The following is a 20188-nucleotide window of genomic DNA, read 5'->3' on the forward strand; positions in this document are numbered from 1 at the left end:
TTTCTATAATAATCTTTCAATCCGACTAAGAAACAAATATTAGCCATCATTCCTATTCAATATTATAGTCACATTCACTGACACATAGCACGTAAATATGTTTGCGTTCGTTCCCGTTACAGCGTTACTGTGGCCGGTGATATATCGGCTGTGTTACTTCCATCGTGCGCCTCCCCTGAACCACGCCATAATAAATTTTCTGACAAACAATATTCCCCTGTCCTTTGTCTAGTGTGGCCGCGGACGGCCATCGATCGAGCCCCAACAATACTAGACACTAGGTGCTTCTGTTTTCTAACACAGTTTAGTAAGCGCCAGATAACTTTAAGTATCTGAATATAGCAGCAAGTCACTGCGAGAAATAGACAAAAATTATAAACAACAGACGTAAGAAAAGAGTGCAGTAAACGGTATAAAAAGACTTCGCTGTAGTAACGCTACCATTAGCAGTACTTTTCTTAAACGTCTATTGTTTTGTGCGCGCTTACGCACGGGCTTGCTGCTATATTCAGATGCATAAACTTATCTGGCGCGTGCTCGTATACCCAATAGCTTTTATAAGAAAAACCTGTAAACAGTCACCAAATTTTCCGAATACCTATTTGTCTTAATAAGTCTGCTTTGTAAACAACTACTGAATTAATTTCAGCTAAAATATTTGTGCTATTGTTTGTTTTGGAGGAAAGTGTGCAAATAATGTTGTTTGAAATTATTGCCCTGTATATTTGGATAGTGAATACATTTTTTGTATCAATATTGTTATTGTTACAAATTATACTTGCTAACGTACTTTACGGGCTATTGATTAAAATATTCCAATGGAAAATAGTAAATCCTGATAGACTTTGTCTAAAACGTGATCAAATTAAGACATACATAGGCCACAGACGCAGTTATAAGATTATACTGAGATTATTTCTAGCAAAGCAAAAATACTAATTATATTTTTAAAGTAAAGACAGCCATTCCGTCTCTACAGTTACTTTACCATTTAAATCCTTCAATGACACATAACCTCAAAATAATGACACAATAAAATTCCACGTTCTTATCCGAATAAGAAGTATAATAGCTACCAAACCATTTCAGATAAACGTGTAAGACCCACCCAACAAATAATGTTGTGACTAATCTGACCTCTGCTGACCTTACCGAGGTTACGTCGATCAAGAGTTTTTCACATAATAATATGGAGCTTAATGTACCCGAGTTATATCTGGTAGTTAGTATGTATTGTTGTTTTATAAGCTACTTTAAACATTAGTATCCCAGATAAAGAAATAAGGCAGTTTTGACTTGAAACACGAGGTCACCAAAGCTGGCATCTGCAAATAATATAAGTTAACTTATTAATCTAGAGTTATTTATTTTATGTAATTTGAAACAGTTAAACAGAAATCACTTTCTTTCCTACTTAATATAATTGCTGAAAATAAACAGGTGGTATTTTTAACTCTGGCTTTGAACACACATTAAAAAAGAGTACGTTATTTATTTTGCACAGGTATAAGCAGAAACTAAAGAACAGCTCTTGTTAGGATCTCTCCATTACAACTTACTTCTTCATCTTTCCACAGATACTTTTTGTGCCATTAAACTAGCTTTTAATTTCGAAGCCTACAATTTACGCCTTCTTGCATCGCGCCTCTTGCATCTTACCTCAAATGACTCACAACGATGCTGATCAAAATGCCTCGAAACAATCTTGCGAAACTCCAAGGAACATTTAAAACCAACTCATTGAGGAAGTTACCCACGATCTGTTTCGCAATTTCACATGTTTAGAATTATTATTATATTTTAGACCAAAAATAACTGAATTAGGAACAAAACTACGTTGTTGGCATAGTTACGCCTCATTACTGCAACGGCGGCAACGTTCATTAAAACTAACAAATGAATAGACAGTTGAGAATTCTTTCAACTAATTTTTAATATAGAGCCTTCAATAAATATGTTCTGGAATGATATATTTTCGTCGATATATCACTCATACAAATGCGCGTACGATACAAATCGCGGCAGTTGATATATCGTCAAGGCTAAGGGAATTTCAAAGGTCAAACGTCTGTTAGAACGCTCATGTTATATAGAACCAGTCAATATAACAATTACCATTTGTAAAATTATTCATTAGTCATTCCGTATGTTGAACATGTTCACGCATTGGTCCTTTCCATTCTACATGTTAGCTATTTGAATTATTAGTACCACTCTACATAACACGAATTAATCTATCAATAGTCAATACCTATATTTAAATTATTTATTACCGAATAATAATATAATTTGCAACTGCGTGCAATATGATATTTGATATCCCTACCATTTACAATCTCCAAAATAAAGCGCACCCAAATCCCGAATAATATTCACAAAGGATAGAAAATGATAATTTGATCATTTTTCATCTCACCCAATTTGAATGTTATCACATCAGGTAGGCGGCCGTCAGTCAGGTGCAGTCAGATCACGTCAAAGTAGTAAAATAATAAAACTTTATCCTTCACGTCAACGTTTTGAATAAAATGCAAAACGTGTCTGGGATGCAGCCAAAACGGCTCGGCGCTCTACAGCCGAGGCTCCGTCTCATCTGGAAAATTGAGCTTTCCTCACTAAACTATTATTTATTACCTACTAGTTGCCTGCCCTCGCATGCAGCGTAGATTATTACACGGAAATCAACTTAACCTATGATTTAGAACCGACAGCGTGTGAATTTCTACGACTTGTGATTATTAAAATGAAATATTCGTTTCCTTTTCGTAGAGTATTAATATAAGTTTGAGTGCCACTTCACAAAAGTAATTGTTTAAGAGTAGCAAAGGCGTGGCACTTAATTTGATGGTAATATAATGTATACTGATTATTCACTACTCAAAATTGTTAATTTACTGAGTACTTAAAATTCTGCACAACTGCAAGCAAATTACGTGTAATGTTTCCATGTCTAGGACATGCCGTGTTAACGAATTAGGAGTAATGGTTTGCAAGCAGACATTACTATTATTTTGTTTTTTGTGCTAGCTATTTTGCACGTCGGTTATGGACATTATAGTTTATTCAGTATACTTAAAACTGCATTTGTGCGCACTGTGTAGTCGCAAATCGTAAAGTACCCAATGAGAAGCGCACTGCGCCAGTACTCGTAGTGCTCGTCCCCGAGAGCTTGTTTACTTAACATAATATTCTGTGCGGACTACGAATTCACTCGTATCCTTGCGTTTTATTGAATCAAAAACCTTCGCTACAAATGCATCTAATACAAACTGTATCAGTATATTCAACTTTCTTTTCACATATGCGATAGAAACATTCCAGCAAAACAAATAAACTTTGCGCCCTTGTATTATTTACGCTCATTTGTATCAGTTTTGCTTACTAAGTTCTTTATCGCTTTCAGTCGGCGGGGCATTTCTGTGGGCAGCCCTTGTTCGTCCAAACTTGGAATATAAATTTGGCCACGGGCCTGCGCGTTGTTTGTCCGACAATAGGCACGGTTGCCAACATAAATTATCGGACAACATTCGTCTCTAGTTTACCGACAACGATCGCCAAATATTTACATACCTTCCTAGCTACGTTATACCGATAGCCTTCTAACAAAATAGTTTTTCCCTGTTGAATTATTTGAGCAATAATAATATTCGCTTTTAGGGAGGGTGGCCCATCTATAAAAAAAAACTTTTATCGAAGGGTGAGGAATAGGATTGAAGACATTTTTCTTGGTAAGCAATGAAGAAATGACGCATTGTCGCGCATCCGTACGTCTCCACGGTGAGGATTAAATCCTTTATAAGAAGACATCTGGAAATCTGAAAAGAGGCTTACACTTTCTGTACTGAATAGAAACTCGTAAAACATTCTTGAAAATCCCGACTTACGTCCCCTTTATACCAACACACATTTGATAAATATAAAATTAAATAACACTTTTAGTATTCACTCTAAATTGTAAGTAGAACACTCTAAGTAGAACAAAACGAAAACCACCATTAATTCACAACACGGACAAAAATTGCCCAAAACAGCGTGACCGAAAGGAGAAGAAGAATTTTCGAAATATATTATATTCGACATTATTGATACTAGAAATAATTCCAAATCATACATAGCACATCCCCCTAAATGCCTTAACGAGAACGGGAAGCTATGAATATGATGGCTTATCTAAATGATCTCTTCAATTTCGAATAGCCGGAGATGACTTGCAATAAAAGTATAAACACAGCTTAAAACAAGCACTACAAAGTCTGTAGTATTTTAGTTATTAATCTAAATCTATCTTCATATATTTTTTTACTTGTCTGTAAATCGTTAATTTAGCCTTGCATTGTTATATTCTGTTTATTACATCATTCAATTAGGACTCATTAGTGTTCACTTGTTCGTTGATTATAGAAAGTAATTCATACATTGGATTACCTTCCATGAAATTGATTGGTTTTGGAGCTGTTGTGTGCCATTTTGAGGTCGCACCAGTAATGAAACTCGGATAATTTTAATCATCATCTTCAAACCGCGTGATCGACGTCCGATCGAAAATATGTTTTCAGTTTCACAGCAACAATTACCGCAAGCAATAATGAAATAATTGTTGTAATTACATTCTGATGAAATATCATGAGCGCAACGCGTGACTATCGATCAGAAAATTCATGTGAATTTATCCATACTTCAATATTATCCATACTTATAAATTATACATTTCTATCTGTTTATTACGATTACGGAACTTAACCAACTTTCATAAAATTTTGCGAAAAGATAGTTAAAGACTTGGGTCACTGTCACTTAATCTTTCAGAAATCAACTCCTGAATCTCTATTTCTATTAAAAAAAACTGCAGGTCCCCGCTAGTTATAAATGAAAATTAATATTGAAAGTTTGTATACCTAACTAATTTTCAATGCGAATAATATTTGATTTAGTTTCACATTAATTATGATGGAGTAGGCCGACGGGTCGTGTGAGTGTGCATACTGCGGTGTATAGGTGTACGCCTCATTAAATTTTGTTTGAATAGAGGGATGAAGCGACCGGCTGCCTACTTGGTCAGATACATGTTGTACCGTTAACAGAAGCGATTAGGCTCGAAAGTCCTTTACAGCCAACACAATTATTTTTAAAAAATCACCCTTGTTTTAAGTAGCTGCAATGAAAATTGTTGCTGAGTTTGCTTGATTAAACAATCGATTTTTGTTGATGTTTTTTTTTGGTAGCGAGACACATTTTCTTTCTAAGTATGTATTAAGATAGTATATCAATATCCCGATTCTCTACTATTATCGACTACCGGCAACCGGCTTGTCATCGAGAAATTTTGTATGAAAATTTGATCAGCGCCTCTGACGGGCGTCGTAGGAATTATTTTGACAGTACATTCTAAACGTCAAAATTTCGATACTCGACAGTACCGACTGAACAGAATCACGCTACAAATCAATTTATGGAAGCAAGTGCTCCGGAAATATTAGCATAGAAACAAAGACATGATAGTAACATGCATAATTCTAATACTACTACCATATCCTGTTCAAAACTAACAAATAAAATTAAGCAAGCAACCTTGTCCACTTGCTGACCACTAATGCCGGAAAGCACAAGTTCCATCCATTACTTGACAATACACAATAGGAAAAAACCTTCTCGAGTAACACCGGTTTTTGTTACGTGTGCATGTGTCACTATTAAGTAAATACACTTTGCACTGAGACTCTAGTTCCGGTTGTTAAGTAATCAGTAGACAAAACTTTTTGCTACGGTTTTTTTTTGTTATTTTGGCAGTCTCGGATTGGAAAGACAGTTTTGGGGTGTATTTTTTCTGTCTTCAGTTTTTCAGTTATTTAGTAGCCCAGAATTTTGTTTGGGGATTTAAAATGCCTATGTATTTCAAGGGACTAAAAAATAAAGAGCTTTTTGGCCCTATTTTTTGGCACTAATTTAAGTTTATCGACCAATAATAATAGACAGTCAAAAGTTACCTAAGTATAAAACAAAATCATATTATTTAAAACATTTTACCTGCCGCCACGTGTATGCCAACTCTACCGTGTATAGGAGCATCGGCTGAATAGTTCCAGACGGGTGGGAGCCACAAACATCACCGCTCCATCACCGCGCCATCTCGCGAGCAAACACTTGCATACCGGCCCCATTCACACACGCACACACACACTCACGCGCCACACACCCGCCATTCACGCGCACATACAACACCCCCACTATCCTATATTAAACCCTCAATAGCGACACAAAGGAGCCACGCTCTTTCAGCGGCTGAGTCCTGTCTTATGATCGAAAACGTAATACCTGTTATTCATGTCTCATAATACACCTCATAGTTCATTTACTTCGAGGATTACGTTTGATCTGTCACAAAAATAAATATTTAACAAACATTTATTGCTGGACATATTGAGACATCAAAGTAAATACTTAGATGTAACAACGTTAAGTACGATTTCATTTAAACATCTACGAGAATGCTCGTCTCATAGAGGAACTTACAAACGAATGTCACAAAGTAAAATTCCGAATAGCATCCAAACGGTTGACTGTGCACAATCCACCCGGTGAAGTCCTTTGCCCTGCAACCCGTACATAATAATACTCTCTATAAATTCTCTTACACATTGCAATGCTCTCGGTGCCTACAATCGGAACTCACTAAGCATTCAAATGGTTTCAATACGTTCCGCTATGCAGGACTGTCTGCTCCCGTGGTAGGCACAATGGATGCCAATCTGCCGGGGAATTTGGCTTGGACGCATCCCACTACACATATACGTATAATTAAGTCTGGAAGAGACGTCACGCTGAGAGCGGTGGCATGCCCTTAATTACATATGCACCGACGGGCTAAGGAATTGGAATTAGACGGCGTTTTCAATTTGTAATGACTTTATACATAAAAGCTACTGAATATTCCATTTAAAGTAATTCCGACCATTATTCATGTAACACAGTAGTCAGCAGACACCTAAACTGTCTAAGAATTCTCTGACTAATGTTAGCGACCTCAAGATTAGGCCCTCGAATTGCGCCTCCAAATGCCAGAGCTCCACAAAGGATGCCAATCGTGAATTGCCAACCGCAATCATTGGGAACATCGTAAATTATACAGCCTTATAAACAGGCAACGACTTAAATGTACTACAACGCTTTATGACTTAAACAAAAACATATATTAATTTGCTAAACAAAACCAAATTGTAAACAAATCGAAATGAAATACAAAAAACGTCTCCAACAGATGGGTAAATTAAAGGGTCAATAAAATGCTGTCGAATTGAATTAATATGACAACGTTTTAATGGGTTCGGAATGCCATAATAATTACGGAAGCAATGAGCAATCGACCAAATATGTTTATATTAAAATCTGTATTGGTTTTGTGCAATGAAATCGGTCGACCGCTGAAATGAGAAGCGCGACCACGCGCCGCCTGACGTTTTGCATATCGAGTGATTATTTTGTCCGTCGGTACGATGCGGTATACAGGTTGATTTCGTATTCATTCATATGGAAATTAACATGATAAATGTGCCCGTCTACGCGTGAATCATACAAGACATTTATGAAACGTTTACCGTCCCTTAACTCTATTTGTTACATTATAATGTGTTGTTATGTGCCATTTATAGTCGTGGAACGTTGAATTTGTTAAGCTGGGTACTCACACACGGTATTACTCGATAGTATTACTCGAATTCAAGTAAAAATCAATGTGTGGACCGCAAAACTCACAGCTCGAAGGCTCGCATTGAGCCGGCTCGATGGAATTAAATAAAACTAATTTCCTTCGCACTTACTCGAAGCGAGCCGTCGAGCTTGACTTAAGCGTGTGTACGTAACCGCGAGTGGCGCGATTCGAGCGTCAGTCCGCCATTGATGATCGTCCTGAAAACACGTGTAGAATAAAAAAATGGATTTACGAGTTTATTCCAAAGGTGTTTCTTTCATTTTCTTTAATTCTTTTATAATTAAGAACTGCGAGACTTGCTAAATACAGCCACCGTTTCCTTTGTAGCACAGACATCCTTTGGCTCGAACGGACCGGTGAATACTGAACGGTGCGCCTCACTCGATAGATAAATGCTGAATGTGTGGACGAAAGCCCATGCCATGGGTTTTACTCGACAGTTTAGCTCGATCGAGTAAAACCCTGTGTGAGTACGGAGCTTTACACTTATTTATTATTTATTATGAATATCTGTCGTATTGTTGTTATTTACATATGCAAATATTTGTTTTGGAGACCATAAGAAGTAATGAATTTATTGAATCTGTAGTAAATTGTGTTGTGTTTATATTATATTTAGTTGGAATGCTCAATAATTGTATTTGTTTGTTGCAGGTTTAACCAAGAATGCGGTTATCTTGTGAAATTGGCGTCTGTCTGAAACACGAAGCTTGGAACTAATATCTAGCTGTTTGTACTAAGTGTTGTTAGCCATGGATCGAAGACTAATTGCCGTTTTGGCGGTCACCGCCCACTTGTGTAAGTATCTATGGTCGCCTCTATAATCATCGCTATTGTTACGAAATATATTTTCTCAACATTTTCAAATATGGTATCATCCGTTTAATTGTTTGCTATGTAGTCTTTATATGTACTGACATAAAGATTTCAATGCAGATTACAGTCAATTTATAAATTACAAAGCTTTATCAACATACCCTCTACGTTTAACACATCGACGATGTTTTTATTTGTAAATGTATTAAAACTCAAAACTCTGGGTACCGTGACAAATTACACTTTGCTCTCTCTAAAACTAAAGTCACCCCTCTTACCGCTCCGGATTTATGAGCTACTATTTATGTAACAACTTCTCAAGTAATAAAAGGCAAACTATAGGTAAAACTATTCCAATATCTGAATTAATATCGAAAATTCCTCAAACAGTATCACAGGAGTGTATTCAGCTAAATTTATTTACAAAATATTTCTACACAAACATTTTCTATGACAAAAATATTCCAATAAATTCATATTACTCTTGTAAATACATTTGAAAAAGTTTGAATGGAACGTACAGAATGCGTAAATAGGGTAAACATGTCAATACGAAAAACTCATGAATAAGGATTACCGAGTAAAAAGCTCGTGAGAATATGTGTGAACGTGTATTTGAAGGACAAAAAATACAGAAAGGTTTGGGCCAAAGTAATTGAAAGTACATAGATTGGAATAGTGGAGGGCGCAAGAGGCAAGAGGGCCCCGATCCGTATCTAAGGTGGACTATCTCAGCCCACTTGCTGGCAAATGGCGCGGAAGTAACAAGGATATAGCGACACAATCCTGGAATTTGTTACTTACTTTCCAATGCGAAAGGCGCTATGGAAATTTTATGCACATTGTTACACATTACAGCGATCCAGTTATCGTACTTTATTGAACATTATGCAGCTTTTCCGAACATAAGCAGCGGCTTTTAAGTATCAAATTTGAGCCATTAAAACGAAAACGTAAAACAAAATGGGTTTTAGGTAAAGCGTTAAAATACTCAGTGTGTTTTCTATCAGAAGCGATCTTTACCCTTACGAAGCAACCCCATACAATTTAATTTGTCGTTAGTGACACATTACCGTTAAAACATTGTTCAGCTGAAACCTTTTTGTAGAGATTGAATCTATGTTGAGGAAAAACCCCTCGTTCCCAATACTCTTTGTTTTAGTGAACATATAAACACAAACTATTCTTCTTTCCCACTTTACTTGGAGTGTTTAATCTTAATCAAGCATAGTTTTGGCGATATGGCTGCAAACTGCACAAAGAGTGAATTAGCATGATTGAATAAAAACAACTGAATATATTTACTTGTACGTATAGTCTTCTGGGACACATACCGACTCAACTCTACTTTCAATGCTCTGATATAATTAGAAATTATATCCTAAAAATCATTAATTCACGCGATAGATGTCCGACTATTACTTACTTAATGATTTTTAAAAGCTCCACTCTAAAAATAGGCCCTTAATCTCAACACACAAGTAATATGCAAACTCATTCGTTTTCATATCGACACTTTCTTAACAAGTCATTAAGCTAACTACAGAAATATCTCACGTACGATTTTATTTGTAAACACCCTCTCTTTTTAGGCCATATGAAGGTACTCGCACAGATCATTTGACAGCCAATGGGATTGAAGTAACGCCATTTCTGACTTTTTGCCTTTATCAATACATTCTGTTCTGAGTTTTAGACATAAAACTCTCATAAGTGATCTTGACAACGAACACAATGTAAAGGGGATTTATTTTTAGTTACAAAGATGCTTTGAATAAAGCCCGAATTTTGAAACTGGTTATGAAGATGACGAGTAAACTTTACTGGTTTAGCACCAAGTATATTATACGTCTATACTTTGAGTATATTTAATTATGTTAAGGCAGTTTTAAGAGCATTAGTGTTAAGGATAAAAGTTGCTAAACAATATCGATCAATACGCCGACTTTGTAAAAACAGTACAAAAAACTTATTATAATTTAAATATTTCTTTCAGATTGCATCGTATTAGCTGATGGACCCGTGTATGGTGGTAATCCAAACCCAGTGAACCCAGCGCCTGCACCCGCACCAGCCGGCAATTACCTCACGCAAACCGTCTATGGATTCTTAGACTTCACCACGACTATTGGCAATACTGTGATGGTCTTCTCTCCGCAGTCTGCACCGCCACCAGGTCGATTCTTTGTTTTATTTGGTTACGAATTCCTATAAAAATAAATCCCTGTTATAGTCTGGCTCTCTTATTAGGCTGTAAATGTTACGCTCTAGTAACACGCTTTAATTTTTTTTACATCTTTGCTTAACCTTCATAAGTATTAGTAAGCGTATCTCTATCATAAAAGAGAAATTGCAACTCACAATATTTTTTTCTTATGTTTTCAGAACCACCGAAAACTGAAAAGTCAGTGCAAGAAAACATAATAGAAACTAAGCCTCCACCGCCATCAGTGACCAGTGTCAAGCCCGAGGCAATCAAACCGAGCAAGATATCTGATAAGGACAAAACTAACAAGCCCGCCGCCCCCGCAGTCGTATCTAGCGCCATCTCTGTAGTCTCTTCCCCACCGAAAAAAGACAACAAAGCACCAAACGCACCCAAATCTGTCGCAAAAGAACAAAAACAAATCATCACTAAAGTAGAAGTAGTTGCCGGACCCTCAAAAATTGTAGAAAGTAGCTCCCCCAAACAGTCTACTCCGAAATCCAATAAAAACTCGTCGAACAAAAACAAGAAGAATGAAGGAATTAAATCTGTTACTAATGTTGTAAGCAGCAAAGTCGAAGTTAAACAAGGTCCTCCAGCATCGGTTATTAGCTCAAAGGTTCAAGTAAAATCAAGCAATGACGATGAACCAGCTATTCTAATTACGAACAACAACATTGCCGAGCCTGAATACGATTTCTTGTCCCGTCAACCTTCTGAGTTCGTTGAAGAAACATACAAAGTAATTAACATTCGTCCATCAAAATCGCCTGGACAGAAACCTAAGCATGTTCATAAGAACAGGCACCAACCGACCCCACCCCCTGATGATGATGACGATCATCCTCTTGGACTTGTGACTACTCTCGGAGGCACTATTGTGAAAGATGGACTCACAACCGTACATGAAACTAGCGTCATCGGAACATACATTTCAGGCAAATACGCTCAAGTTCTAAACAGCAATTCTAAAGTGCTTCAGTCACCTAGTGGACACAGAGGCAAAATATCTCCCAGCCCTACTCACAGAATACTGAAAACTGTAGCTCCTTCTATTGCTAAGAATCACAGGCACAACTTAGAACCAACACCATCGGTTGCTGACGATGAAAGCAATTTTGGTAAAACTACACGTAGGCAGAATAACGGAGGAGGTTCTTTCAAAAATCGTCACAGGCCACAAAACAACAACAATAATAATAATAACAATAACGCTGAAAATGATAATCATAACAACACTCCTGCCAGTCAAGGCAAGAAATTCAAGAACCGTAACGCTTCCCATCAACAACGGACTCAGAGGTAAGTATTTTTAACTACAGTGCATGTATCGCTCGTGTAGACCCTACCATATCTACACAACCATCAAAATCGTTCTATTGCCGACTATCATATCTAACATATGCATGACTGCATGATAACCAAGATAATTATAATTGAATGTTTCATTCTCTCTATCATATACTACTTATTTACTTTCATACCATGACCGAATCCATAGTTCTTATTCAAGAGATATGATTATGATCCTCGGCAATTGTAACTATTTTTCTTTTCAGTACTCGATTTGGTCGACCCGTGAATTCGCCTCAACTGGCAACCGTCTCTGTTTTCAGTGAAACCTCGACACCGTCGTATTCCAACAGGAGGAAGAACAACAGAAACGGACACAAGACGACTGTGACACCATCGAGCAACAACGACAGTCAGTCTAAACGCGGATTCAAACCACGGGTTAACCCCACCCCTGTGGAACAAGTGACCCCATCCGCCTCTACCAGTGTGTATAAATTTAAGTTGAACCGCTCACCAGGATCAGGACGGTGGCAATACAAAACAAGTCCTAAGCCTAAAGTGACGATTCGTAAGATTAACGGCGAAGACGAGCAGCAAACTACGCCAAATCCAAACCCGCTTATTGAAGATACGCAATATAATGATATATCTCCTCAAGCAAGGTCTGATAATGATTTAGAACTATCAGGTTCACAGAGTGGTCCTGGTACTCTCCTTGAAAATGATGCCGATGACAACTCTATTGAAAAGCCGCCCCCAGTGGAGACTTTGAAAGTAGAGATTTCAACCCCTGCTGATTTCCGAGATGTATATTATGAGATTGCTACTATCAGGACCCCTTACACCTTCCAGGTAATTATTGCTACACTATATTTTGTGTGTGTATTCCATGTAACTACAAAAAAATAATAATGTTTTTTATACTTGCAGGTTGGACGTGTCAAAAATACTCGTATTATTACTGTAACTTCTACAATAGAAAAACGTATAGAACCCACCCTAGTAACAAACTCGCAAGCTTCTCTCAACGAACCGTTGACAGAGAATATTTTAGCGACACCATCTCCTTACGAGAAGGATCATGCTCTGTTGGATTCGAGCATTGCAACATTACCTGCTATTACTTTAACTTCAGATATGGAAACTCCCCCGCTAGAAACTGTAACGGAAACATTCAGCACAACTCAAAATATGTTGAAGACACATATTTTGCCCGTAGTGAGAGACGTGAACATGACTAGTAGCTTAACCTTCATCCAGACTTACCAAGTCACAAGATTAGTAACAGCGACGAAAACCTTGCCACCAATGGACTTCTTCCAATTCATCCCGAGCAAAACTTTGAAAGAATTTAACAGCCGTCTTGATGAAGCGGGATCTGAACTTCACTTGGAATTAGATTTTGGAGACAGCAACGAGGATGAGGAAGGAGTTCCGCGAAGAGTGTTCCCACCTGAGCTAGATCTGGCTAGTATTGGATCAGACTTTGATATTACCGAGGTAGACAAGTACAAGCTGGCAGACAATTACTTGAGATTAAAGAAGGCACAAAGCAAGAACCATGTGACCGAGTCCCCACATCCACCAACTCCAGCGCTAACTCCGGAACAAGCTCAACAACTTGCTCTATTGAGACTGCTGAACCCTGCGGCCGCTGCTCAGATCCCAGATGTCGTAACTACCTCTAAGCCAGTACTAAAATTGGAAACAATTTACGAATCTCACGTAATTCCGGTATTTGACGGCAAAACCACGACTCACAGCACTATCTCTAGACCGGTTGCCACTATTACCAAAACTGAATACGAGATTGGAACCAGTAGTCTACCGGCACTTCCGCTGCAGACGGTTAACCCGCTGTTCCCTCAACAATTCTCGGTGACTTCTACACCTGTTGTGGTGAACACAGAGGTTACAGCTACTAACAGTCAAGTGTTGAAGTTGACATTCGGTGCGAAGACAGTGTACACCACCCTGTTCACCACCAAAGTTGTGCCAACGGTGCTGACGTCATACGTAACATCATCGGTTCCGGTGCAGCCGAGCGTCGCCCCCGGCTTCCCAGGATACTTCCCGTCGCCATTCGCACCCTTCCCCTACGTAGGTTAAGAAGAAAATATAGGAAAATCAATGCCGCGGAGTGTACGTTGAATATAGTGTTCACCTGTGTGTGTGATAATATCGTAACTTCACGGAAACGAAACTTTAAAATGTGAATGCGTTGTTGTAGTGCACGTGATAAACTATATTGCGAGTAGGTGAACAGTAAACAGTGCAAAAGCAGCAGAACGTTGGGATTTATAGCCTTTGTGAAAACATGAAAACTCTGAAGTTGTATTTCTTATAAAGTTTAGTGAGCTGAGCGCCAGCGGTGCGTTAGTAGTAAACCGTACGAGCTCGTACGAGCGTACGGCGTGTTGTACGTCGAGGTAATGTTTACCTATCTTTAATAGACATATAACGCAATTTACTCTGTATTCAGTGATTGCTTTGTAAATATTATTATTTATAACTACATAGTACTATTGTACATAATTATAATTGATATTAGGCATATACAATAGCTATAGATGTAGATAGCTTCCCTAAATGTATTTTATATTTTTGTACATTTACTCCTTAATATAAATGGGTTCTATACTATTAAACAAATAACATAAAACAATTGTTGCTTCATTTTTTCCTTGCAGCCAATAAGAAACTTCGGTACTAATCCTCATTATCAATCAATGTAATGACTGTTAATTAATATACATTCATCACATCACACCTGGATGGTGTGAAATTTGCTGATCACACAAACACAAACACTTCACAAAAATATCAAATTCGTAACAAATCCAAGGTCTAATATTTCACGGAGGTGAAAGGTATATTTCCCATGATATCTTAATTAAAGTCATTTTGTACTAAGAAGGGCCGAAATAAAGCCTTACAGCTTATGAAACTAAGATTAATGGAAGATGTTTTGTAAACTTAATAAGTAAACCTTGAATCTTTACAATTTTTATTAATTCGCAATAATAAAATGCCATCAGAAATCGGCACAATCAAAACTAGATTGCAATAGACAATATGTATGATGCTTACGTAAATGTTCACACTCTATGGTAATAAACAATGGCAATCGAATCGAATCGAACTTGCACAATCAGCGTGGAATATCATACACAAAACTATGCTACGGTTTGTCAATCAATTGAAAGACTATTAATTACGCAAGTTGCAGAAAGAAAAAGCAAGTTCCAGAACGATAAACGACCATATTTTTTGTTAGTCAATCAAACCCTCGTTTGCCGTAACGGATTACTTATTGATTTAGACTTTTACGAACTTAAAAAGATCTTGCCTGTCAAACTAGACAATTGCAAAGATTAAATGTAATGAAGCTTCAAAGACCAAGTCGTCTAACTGCATCTTATTATTGAACTTCTGCATTTTTAATGAGAACATTTTTCATATATACATATACAGCGATAGTTGAATTTAGTACATCAGACTCGTTATCTCTATGACGTAAAACTGTGGCGCTATTTAAATAACTGAGTAACACATCAAATATGTATGAGAATACAAGCACCGAAGGGTTGAATACTCCCAGACATCTATTCATAATAATTTCATACCTAAATCTATATTTATACAGAGATATTGATAGAGGTTTGTCGATGACGGCCATTGTCTGACACGTCATGTTATCAGGCCTCAAACCTTTGTCAGTAATCCATCTATGCCTATTCATGTTGACCTACATGTGATTCGAATTAACTATACGTACGTTTTGTTTGATGTAAGTACCAATTGAAATGAGGCGTTCATTTGTGTTCAAAATTTACGAAAGATGAAATTAGACCACTATTTTCATATACAAAAGCGTACTGCTTTTGTATATGAAAATGCAAATGCATGTCGTGGGACACCAATAGGCTCATTATAAAGTAAGTTTCGATAACTTTCGATGTAGGTATGTTTTATTAAGTTAATGCAACAAATATACTATATTTTTGTTCGTCAAACATAACACAAAAAGTTAGAAATAAACGAATTTACTCGTACAAAAACCTTCAGCCAAGAACAAAGCAAATAATGTTCCGTGGTATATTTTTCTATCCTTTTAGAAGCTCTGGCCACAGTGTGTGCGTTGCTGTTGCAAAAATATAAAACGTGCACCTCTCCCAGTGTGTCAAACAAACACTTTTAGAGAGTCTACAATATGTAGTACAATATATAATATCATATTTTGTTGAGACGAACAATCTCATGGACATTTTTTTCACATTATGATATTGTGTGTTCCTTCTAAGACGTTAAGCACAATATTTCGCATTCATGTGAAAGAGGCGGAAGGAACTGTCGTTAGATTTTGTGTGTTCGAGTTTGATGTTGTGCTGAATGTTTTCTGAATTCTTTTACAGTGTTTGCTCTACTTCTTCTCACAATATAAGTACGTATAACGATTCATGATTGTTGGACATATTTATATTCAAAAGTAAAAGAAAATAATACGCATCGACCTACATACAAAGTTAATAGACTGTAGGTACCTATGATTGCTTTAGCAAGGGAAGGGCTTTAATGTCATCTTAAAAAGTAAATATCGTCACACTATAAAAGTATATCTGCACACTTAAACTTACTATTTTTTAACACCAGAAATAAAAAGTTATTAGAAATAATAAAACGATTTTAAATCCCAGCCTAGACAGACTAATTCATTGCAGCTACGATCCGATTGAAATATAAATCTGCATGGGCTTATGCAGACTTTGTACCGCTGTGTATCTGAATCTCGCCGTTTGTTCCTATTCATTGTAGAGTTAATAATAATTTTAATTAATATTTTGTCTAAATGGCAATAAATTATGTGAGCCAATCAGAAGATCGGTTTTGGCATTTTATTCTCAAACGAGGTTAGTTATTAGGGTTTTTGTTAGAACTGCCTCAACGGGATCGAACATTTTCCAAATTACGTGAAAGCTGGAAAAACAAAAAAATATGGAAGTATTGTTCTCAAACGGACTAAATGAAGTCACAGCACCACCACCACAGTACTTGGTGTCATAGGTTCGATACCTTCGCGAAACTGATATTCCCATAACGAGGAATGCTGAATAATGTTTGATGCGTAAGTACTTCTCCAAATAAGTCTCTTTGTACACTTTACAGTTTACGTACGAAATTTTCAGCGCCTTTAAAGTGAGTGGCTATTTACTCTTGTCTACCTAAAACCATAGAAATCTGATATTTCATAGAAGTCTTTTAGTTCAAATTTCGTTAATTTTCGTTTTAGTTAAATACAGTAACAAAAGTCCTGTCTATTCTAATGAAAATCTGTGCGAATGCGGTCAGTTTCAGTGCTAGCTGATTGAACGAGGTTAGATGAAATCGGCTTATCGTCCGATGGCGAGAGGGACGGGGGAATAATTTCATTTGAGCATGCACCGGCCGCGGCTCGAGCCGCCGCCCATACTGTCATGCAAATTGACAATGTGCCTCTATATGAAGACTTCTAGCGTGCATAATAAAAATTGCAGAGGACTTTATGTAGATTAAAACGTTTAGAAAATTGTAACACAAATACTGAGGATATGTATTTTTTATTTTTTGCTATTTATTTATCTTAGAACATTCTATTTAAAAGTAAAGTTATACATCATAATGTGAGTACATACATAAAATCACACCTTTTCCCATATGCAGAAAACAGTGAACGCTGCTAGACTCTCCCTGCAAACTTATTTTGCTTCATTATTCATACATCTATTGATATATATATCGACGCTTGAAAGGCAATCCTTACTAAGCGACACTGAGTAAACTTTACAGGAGAGTGATATAAAGTTAATATTTTTTTTAAAAAATTCATTAAAATTCTCTTACTCATTCGATTAAAATGATGTTAACACTCAAAGAAATCATTTTTTCATAGCTATTTCATATGTCAAAATCAGACACCAGACTCTTTTATAAACACCGGTTTATGTCGGTTAGATACAATTTACCTGATTTAAAAAACAGGTAAAATTATCTAAATAATAACTGAAGAACATCTATAACTTGTAAAAATAGATAAAGTTAATTGATTTAGATATTTGAAACAAGAAAATTGATCTAAACAGATCTGGTAGTTGAAAATAAACCAAGTAAATTTACCTAAGCATTATTTAATTACATTTGTGATTATGGAAATTGTATCTTAGTTATTAAGATTACCCCAAACCTCTTTTCGTAACTGACATAAAATAATAAAAACAGGTATAGTTATGCATTGTATTATGCACGCAAATAAATGAAATCAATTATTATTGAATCAGTCTTTATTGAAAATTAAAAAAAATAATAGGCTCCGTAGTGCCGACCATAGAAAATTAAAGAGAATCTTAATGACATAACATTCAGTCTGAGATCACTACTGAGATCATTTTTTTTTAATTATAAATTGCACCACCATCTTCATCAGTCACTTTATAAAAACACAAAAGTCACAATTGTTAGTACGATGACCAAGTCGATTTATTTGTTTTAATCGTCAAATATTTTTAATATTGGCATGATAATCACTTAATAACTTAAGACAGAAAGTCCTTTAAGTAGATGCTAAATAGATTAATCGACTTGGTATTACATAGATCTCACAACTTTTTACGGCAGCAAGACTTGAGGTTTTTTACAGGATGCTTTTGATGGCATCTCACTTCTTTTTGTAAAGCGAACATAAGCCAAATTGTATGGAAAGACTTTTTTTTTCATAATTTAACATAATTTCCAATGGGAATGTTGTTCAGTTTCATGGGCTAAACACCCTTATTAAGTTATGCCTCATATAGTAGGTACCTATATACATACACCTATTATTTTCTATTATACTACAATACAATACATAATTATTAATTCATTAACTGCAAATGTAACCTTGTAATCCTATACATTTATATGGGATTACAAAGTTATTCCTGCAGTTAATGTATTTGGAAAACTGGACTGAAATTAGAAAATATTGAAGTTTTCCCATGGTTAAAACACAAAACCCTATTTGTATTCTAAATTAGAGGCTTCTATGTCTGATAGAAGTACCTTAGACTTTTGATGATCGGTGAGTCAGTGAGTGACAAAATTCAAAACTTTAACAAGTTGTCATTCTTAAACTACTGGTTCAAATTGACTGAAATTTTAAATATACCGTGTCTATATAATGACTGATAAGTTGCTAAAAATTCTGGCTTCTTGTTTTATCCACAACGAAATTACAGGGGGGTCGAAAATGGCCTGAATTGCTTCGAGAAAAGATGGTGCGGCCGTGCCGTTTTTTTTGCTCGACTTGCGGGGGCACTGCCTTGCCCCCAGATAAAAAATGGGTACTAACTGTGTTTAGATCATAACTCAATCGTCTTCGACACTGTGGAACTTTTCTTGTTATGCCTGCATTCACCAACGCCATCTCGACTATGCTGCCGTCCAAACAAAAAATGCAGTAAGGAACATTTTTTCGTAAAATGACTTATTTATATATTCGGATTCGCCAAAATGAGCTCTATACGATGGTTTAATCCTCGTAAAGATAACTGCATGGGAACGTGTAGTTTTGATAAGGCAGACTGCAGTAAGTATTCTGAAGAGTACAAAATAGTTAGTAATAAATGCAGTTAGAGACTTTACTGCATCTTGCCCTACGTTATTTTCTTTGACTTCACACAATTAGTGTTAGTCAGTAATGCAGTAAGATAACTTGCTTTTTTGAAATATAGTATTGCTGAGTAATTGGTTGTAACAGTGTCCTACATCAAAATGCAGTAATGTTGCATACTGCATTCGTCATTAGCAATCCGACTGCAGTTTGTGTATAGTTTACACTAGTTTTAAATGCAGTAACATATTTTTTACTCACTGCATTTTTACTTAGTATCGCCAGTATCGATATTGTGTAGAATACAAATAATTGCATTTATTTTGCAGTATCCTATTTTTGCTAGTGATTAGCGCAGTATCGCACGCACTTGCTGCATTTATTCTTGTAAATTATTGTATTCAGAGTTTAGTTTTACTAAACATAAAGTGTTTTTCTTTAATTGTATATATTCTAACAAACTTATAATGAAAAGGGTTAGTTCAAATAAAACTAGAAATATTTACCGAAATTTGTTTCACAAACATTTTTGATTAAGATC

The 20188-nt window shown here is 36.3% G+C and overlaps 1 protein-coding gene across 3 annotated transcripts in view; it reads left to right on the plus strand.

The window, feature by feature from the left end:
* LOC142974011 (uncharacterized) overlaps positions 1-14688 on the plus strand; it is a 131678-nt gene extending 116990 nt beyond the window's left edge. The window contains exons 6-11 of one of the 3 annotated variants that reach the window (XM_076116099.1): positions 8033-8171; positions 8360-8503; positions 10518-10697; positions 10907-12029; positions 12287-12875; positions 12954-14688. In XM_076116099.1, the coding sequence (XP_075972214.1) occupies positions 8458-8503; positions 10518-10697; positions 10907-12029; positions 12287-12875; positions 12954-14132 (3117 nt within the window). In that variant the 5' untranslated portion in view covers positions 8033-8171; positions 8360-8457 and the 3' untranslated portion in view covers positions 14133-14688. The remainder of the gene's footprint in view (positions 1-8032; positions 8172-8359; positions 8504-10517; positions 10698-10906; positions 12030-12286; positions 12876-12953) is intronic. The other 2 variants (XM_076116098.1, XM_076116100.1) reach the window with 2 other exon arrangements.
* Positions 14689-20188: the final 5500 nt, after the last annotated feature.

This window comes from Anticarsia gemmatalis, chromosome 7, assembly GCF_050436995.1.
Source record: "Anticarsia gemmatalis isolate Benzon Research Colony breed Stoneville strain chromosome 7, ilAntGemm2 primary, whole genome shotgun sequence".
In the NCBI taxonomy this organism is placed as follows: Eukaryota; Metazoa; Arthropoda; class Insecta; order Lepidoptera; family Erebidae; genus Anticarsia; species Anticarsia gemmatalis.